At 59.9% G+C, this 5543-nt stretch overlaps 1 protein-coding gene across 1 annotated transcript in view; it reads left to right on the forward strand.

The window, feature by feature from the left end:
- LOC142709493 (calpain-1 catalytic subunit-like) overlaps nt 1-5543 on the forward strand; it is a 15809-nt gene that overhangs the window by 3547 nt on the left and 6719 nt on the right. The window contains exons 5-7 of the mRNA XM_075848468.1: nt 4765-4898; nt 4998-5169; nt 5242-5539. Coding sequence (XP_075704583.1) covers nt 4765-4898; nt 4998-5169; nt 5242-5539 — 604 coding nt within the window. The remainder of the gene's footprint in view (nt 1-4764; nt 4899-4997; nt 5170-5241; nt 5540-5543) is intronic.

Consider the following 5543-nt stretch of genomic DNA (forward strand, 5'->3'; position numbering starts at 1 on the left):
GACGGGCAGGTCTACGATGTCTGGTGACAGCAGAACGGGCATGTCTAGGATGTCTGGTGGCAGCAGAACAAGCAGGTCTAGGATGTCTGGTGGCAGCAGGATGGGCAGGTCTAGGATGTCTGGTGGCAGCAGGACGGGCTGGTCTAGGATGTCTGGTGGAAGCAGGACGGGCAGGTCTACGATGTCTGGTGGCAGCAGGACGGACAGGTCTAGGATGTCTGGTGGCAGCAGGACGGACAGGTCTAGGATGTCTATTGGCAGCAGGATGGGCAGGTCTAGGATGTCTGGTAGCAGCAGGACTGGCAGGTCTAGGATGTCTGGTGACAGCCGGACGGGCAGGTCTATGATGTCTGGTGGCAGCAGGACGGGCAAGTCTAGGATGTCTGGTGGCAGCAGGATGGGCAAGTCTAGGATGTCTGGTGGAAACAGGGCGAGCAGGTCTAGGATGTCTGGTGGATGCAGGACGATCAGGTCTACGATGTCTGGTGGCAGCAGGACGGGCCGGTCTAGGATGTCTGGTGGCAGCAGGAAGGGCAGGTCTACGATGTCTGGTGACAGCCGGACGGGCAGGTCTAGGATGTCTGGTGACAGCCGGACGGGCAGGTCTAGGATGTCTGGTGGCAGCGGGACAGGCAGGTCTAGGATGTCTGGTGGCAGCAGGACGGGCAGGTCTAGGATGTCTGGTGGCAGCAGGATTGGCAGGTCTAGGATGTCTGGTAGCAGAAGGACGGGCAGGTCTACGATCTCTGGTAGCAGCAGGATGGGCAGGTCTAGGATGTCTGGTGGCAGAAGGACGGGCAGGTCTAGGATGTCTGGTGACAGCAGGAAGGGCAGGTCTACGATGTCTGGTGGCAGCGGGACGGGCAGGTCTAGGATGTCTGGTGACAGCCGGACGGGCAGGTCTAGGATGTCTGGTGGCAGCTGGACGGGCTGGTCTAGGATGTCTGGTGGAAGCAGGACGGGCAGGTCTACGATGTCTGGTGGCAGCAGGACGGACAGGTCTAGGATGTCTGGTGGCAGCAGGACGGACAGGTCTAGGATGTCTATTGGCAGCAGGATGGGCAGGTCTAGGATGTCTGGTAGCAGAAGGACGGGCAGGTCTAGGATGTCTGGTGGCAGCAGGACTGGCAGGTCTAGGATGTCTGGTGGAAACAGGACGAGCAGGTCTAGGATGTCTGGTGGCAGCAGGACGGGCAGGTCTAGGATGTCTGGTGGAAACAGGACGGGCAGGTCTAGGATGTCTGGTGGCAGCAGGACGGGCAGGTCTAGGATGTCTGGTGGCAGCAGGATGGGCAGGTCTAGGATGTCTGGTGGCAGAAGGACGGGCAGGTCTATGATCTCTGGTAGCAGAAGGATGGGCAGGTCTAGGATGTCTGGTGACAGCAGGAAGGGCAGGTCTACGATGTCTGGTGGCAGCAGGACGGGCAGGTCTAGGATGTCTGGTGACAGCCGGACGGGCAGGTCTAGGATGTCTGGTGGCAGCAGGATGGGCAGGTCTAGGATGTCTGGTGGCAGCAGGACGGGCAGGTCTAGGATGTCTGGGGGCAGCAGAACGGGCAGGTCTAGGATGTCTGGTGGATGCAGGAAGGGCAGGTCTAGGATGTCTGGTGACAGCAGGAATGGCAGGTCTACGATGTCTGGTGGTAGCGGGACGGGCAGGTCTACGATGTCTGGTGGCAGCAGGACGGGCAGGTCTAGGATGTCTGGTGGCAGCAGAACGTGCAGGTCTAGGATGTCTGGTGGCAGCAGGACGGGCAGGTCTAGGATGTCTGGTGGCAGCAGGACGGGCAGGTCTAGGATGTCTGGTGGCAGCAGGACGGGCTGGTCTAGGATGCCTGGTGGAAACAGGACGAGCATGTCTCGGACGTCTGGTGGCAACAGGACGGGCAGGTCTACGATGTCTGGTAGCAGAAGGACGGGCAGGTCTACCATCTCTGGTAGCAGAAGCATGGGCAGGTCTAGGATGCCTGATGGCAGCAGGACGGGCAGGTCTAGGATGTCTGGTGGCAGCAGGATTGGCAGGTCTAGGATGTCTGGTAGCAGAAGGATGGGCAGGTCTACGATCTCTGGTAGCAGAAGGATGGGCAGGTCTAGGATGTCTGGTGGCAGCAGGACGGGCAGGTCTAGGATGTCTGGTGGCAGAAGGACGGGCAGGTCTAGGATGTCTGGTGACAGCAGGAAGGGCAGGTCTACGATGTCTGGTGGCAGCGGGACGGGCAGGTCTAGGATGTCTGGTGACAGCCGGACGGGCAGGTCTATGATGTCTGGTGGCAGCAGGACGGGCAAGTCTAGGATGTCTGGTGGCAGCAGGATGGGCAAGTCTAGGATGTCTGGTGGAAACAGGGCGAGCAGGTCTAGGATGTCTGGTGGATGCAGGACGATCAGGTCTAGGATGTCTGGTGGCAGCAGGACGGGCAGGTCTAGGATGTCTGGTGGCAGCAGGAAGGGCAGGTCTACGATGTCTGGTGGCAGCGGGACGGGCAGGTCTAGGATGTCTGGTGACAGCCGGACGGGCAGGTCTAGGATGTCTGGTGACAGCAGGAAGGGCAGGTCTACGATGTCTGGTGGCAGCGGGACGGGCAGGTCTAGGATGTCTGGTGACAGCCAGACGGGCAGGTCTAGGATGTCTGGTGGCAGCAGGACGGGCAGGTCTAGGATGTCTGGTGGCAGCAGGATTGGCAGGTCTAGGATGTCTGGTAGCAGAAGGACGGGCAGGTCTACGATCTCTGGTAGCAGCAGGATGGGCAGGTCTAGGATGTCTGGTGGCAGAAGGACGGGCAGGTCTAGCATGTCTGGTGACAGCAGGAAGGGCAGGTCTACGATGTCTGGTGGCAGCGGGACGGGCAGGTCTAGGATGTCTGGTGACAGCCGGACGGGCAGGTCTAGGATGTCTGGTGGCAGCAGGACGGGCAGGTCTAGGATGTCTGGTGGCAGCAGGATTGGCAGGTCTAGGATGTCTGGTAGCAGAAGGACAGGCAGGTCTACGATCTCTGGTAGCAGAAGGATGGGCAGGTCTAGGATGTCTGGTGGCAGCAGGACGGGCAGGTCTAGGATGTCTGGTGGCAGCAGGATGGGCAGGTCTAGGATGTCTGGTGGCAGAAGGACGGGAAGGTCTAGGATGTCTGGTGACAGCAGGAAGAGCAGGTCTACGATGTCTGGTGGCAGCGGGACGGGCAGGTCTAGGATGTCTGGTGACAGCCGGACGGGCAGGTCTAGGATGTCTGGTGGCAGCAGGACGGGCAAGTCTAGGATGTCTGGTGGCAGCAGGATGGGCAGGTCTAGGATGTCTGGTGGCAGCAGGACGGGCAGGTCTAGGATGTCTGGTGGCAGCAGAACGGGCAGGTCTAGGATGTCTGTTGGCAGCAGGAAGGGCAGGTCTAGGATGTCTGGTGACAGCAGGAATGGCAGGTCTACGATGTCTGGTGGCAGCGGGACGGGCAGGTCTACGATGTCTGGTGGCAGCAGGACGGGCAGGTCTAGGATGTCTGGTGGCAGCAGAACGTGCAGGTCTAGGATGTCTGGTCGCAGCAGGACGGGCAGGTCTAGGATGTCTGGTGGCAGCGGGACGGGCAGGTCTAGAATGTCTGGTGGCAGCAGGACTGGCTGGTCTAGGATGCCTGGTGGAAACAGGACGAACAGGTCTCGGACGTCTGGTGGCAACAGGACGGGCAGGTCTACGATGTCTGGTAGCAGAAGGTCGGGCAGGTCTACCATCTTTGGTAGCAGAAGGATGGGCAGGTCTAGGATGCCTGATGGCAGCAGGACGGACAGGTCTAGAAAGTCTGGTGGCAGCAGGATTGGCAGGTCTAGGATGTCTGGTAGCAGAAGGACGGGCAGGTCTACGATCTCTGGTAGCAGAAGGATGGGCAGGTCTGGGATGTCTGGTGGCAGCAGGACGGGCAGGTTTAGGATGTCTGGTGGCAGAAGGACGGGCAGGTCTAGGATGTCTGGTGACAGCAGGAAGGGCAGGTCTACGATGTCTGGTGGCAGCGGGACGGGCAGGTCTAGGATGTCTGGTGGCAGCAGAACATGCAGGTCTAGGATGTCTGGTGGCAGCAGGACGGGCAGGTCTAGGATGTCTGGTAGCAGCGGGACGGGCAGGTCTAGGATGTCTGGTGGCAGCAGGACGGGCTGGTCTAGGATGCGTGGTGGAAACAGGACGAGCAGGTCTAGGATGTCTGGTGGCAACAGGACGGGCAGGTCTCCGATGTCTGGTAGCAGAAGGATGGGCAGGTCTACGATCTCTGGTAGCAGAAGGATGGGCAGGTCTAGGATGCCTGATGGCAGCAGGACGGGCAGGTCTTGGATGTCTGGTGGCAGCAGGACGGGCAGGTCTAGGATGTCTGGTGGCAGCAGGACGGGCAGGTCTAGGATGTCTGGTGGAAGCAGGACGGGCAGGTCTAGGATGTCTGGTGGCAGCAGGACGGGCAGGTCTAGGATGTCTGGTGGCAGCAGGAACGGCAGGTCTAGGATGTCCGGTGGCAGCAGGACGGGCAGGTCTAGGATGTCCGGTGGCAGCAGAACGGGCAGGTCTAGGATGTCTGGTGGCAGCAGGATGGGCAGGTCTAGGATGTCCGGTGGCAGCAGAATGGGCAGGTGTAGGATGTCCGGTGGCAGCAGAACGGGCAGGTCTAGGATGTCCGGTGGCAGCAGGACGGGCAGGTCTAGGATGTCCGGTGGCAGCAGGACGGGCAGGTCTAGGATGTCCGGTGGCAGCAGGACGGGCAGGTTTCCGGTGTAAAGATCTGTCTCTTGTCTCCACAGTTGTGGCAGTTTGGTGAATGGTTTGATGTGGTTATTGATGACGCGCTCCCAACCAAGAACGGGCGACTTGTGTATACGAGGAGCGACTGTCAGGAGGAAATATGGAGCGCGCTGCTGGAGAAGGCCTACGCCAAGTACGTCCCCCGCCCCGGGCACACCATGCTATGCCCGCCAGACCTGGACCTCTTCTATGTGCGGTGGGATCTGACTCTTCGCTCCTTGTGTCCCCGCAGGGTGTGTGGAGGTTACTCAGCTCTTCAGGGTGGGACTGTCGCAGAGACGCTGGAAGATGTCACTGGCGGAATAGCAGAAAGGCTGAGTCTGAGCAGATACACATCGGACGACGTGTGGGAAATGATCATGGAAGCGGAGAGCAGGGAGTCGCTCATGGCGTGTTACATCCAGGTGAATAGCGCCCTCCACTGCTGATCCTGAGTACTGCACTAGTCTGACACTAAACGCTCTGTCTCCGGGAAGGCTTCTTATCCCTCTGACATTGGACGTGTGGACGGGGACGGCTTGGTGTTGGGACACGCGTACTCCGTGCTAGGAGCCAAGGAGGTAAGTGCTGAAAGTATTGGCCAGGCTGGGTGTATGATAGTCCCCTGTGTAGCCCACACACCTCATCCTACAAAGAGCAGGATGACTGGGGAAGGCTCCGCTGTGGGAGTTGTGGCTATGGGGCTCCGCTGTGGTCATGGGGCTCTGCTGGTTATGGGGCTCCGCTGTGGGAACTGTGGTTATGGGGCTGTACTGTTGGAGCTGTGGTTATGGGGCTC

The sequence above is a fragment of the Rhinoderma darwinii genome, unplaced genomic scaffold (genome assembly GCF_050947455.1).
Source record: "Rhinoderma darwinii isolate aRhiDar2 unplaced genomic scaffold, aRhiDar2.hap1 Scaffold_41, whole genome shotgun sequence".
Lineage (NCBI taxonomy): Eukaryota > Metazoa > Chordata > Amphibia > Anura > Rhinodermatidae > Rhinoderma > Rhinoderma darwinii.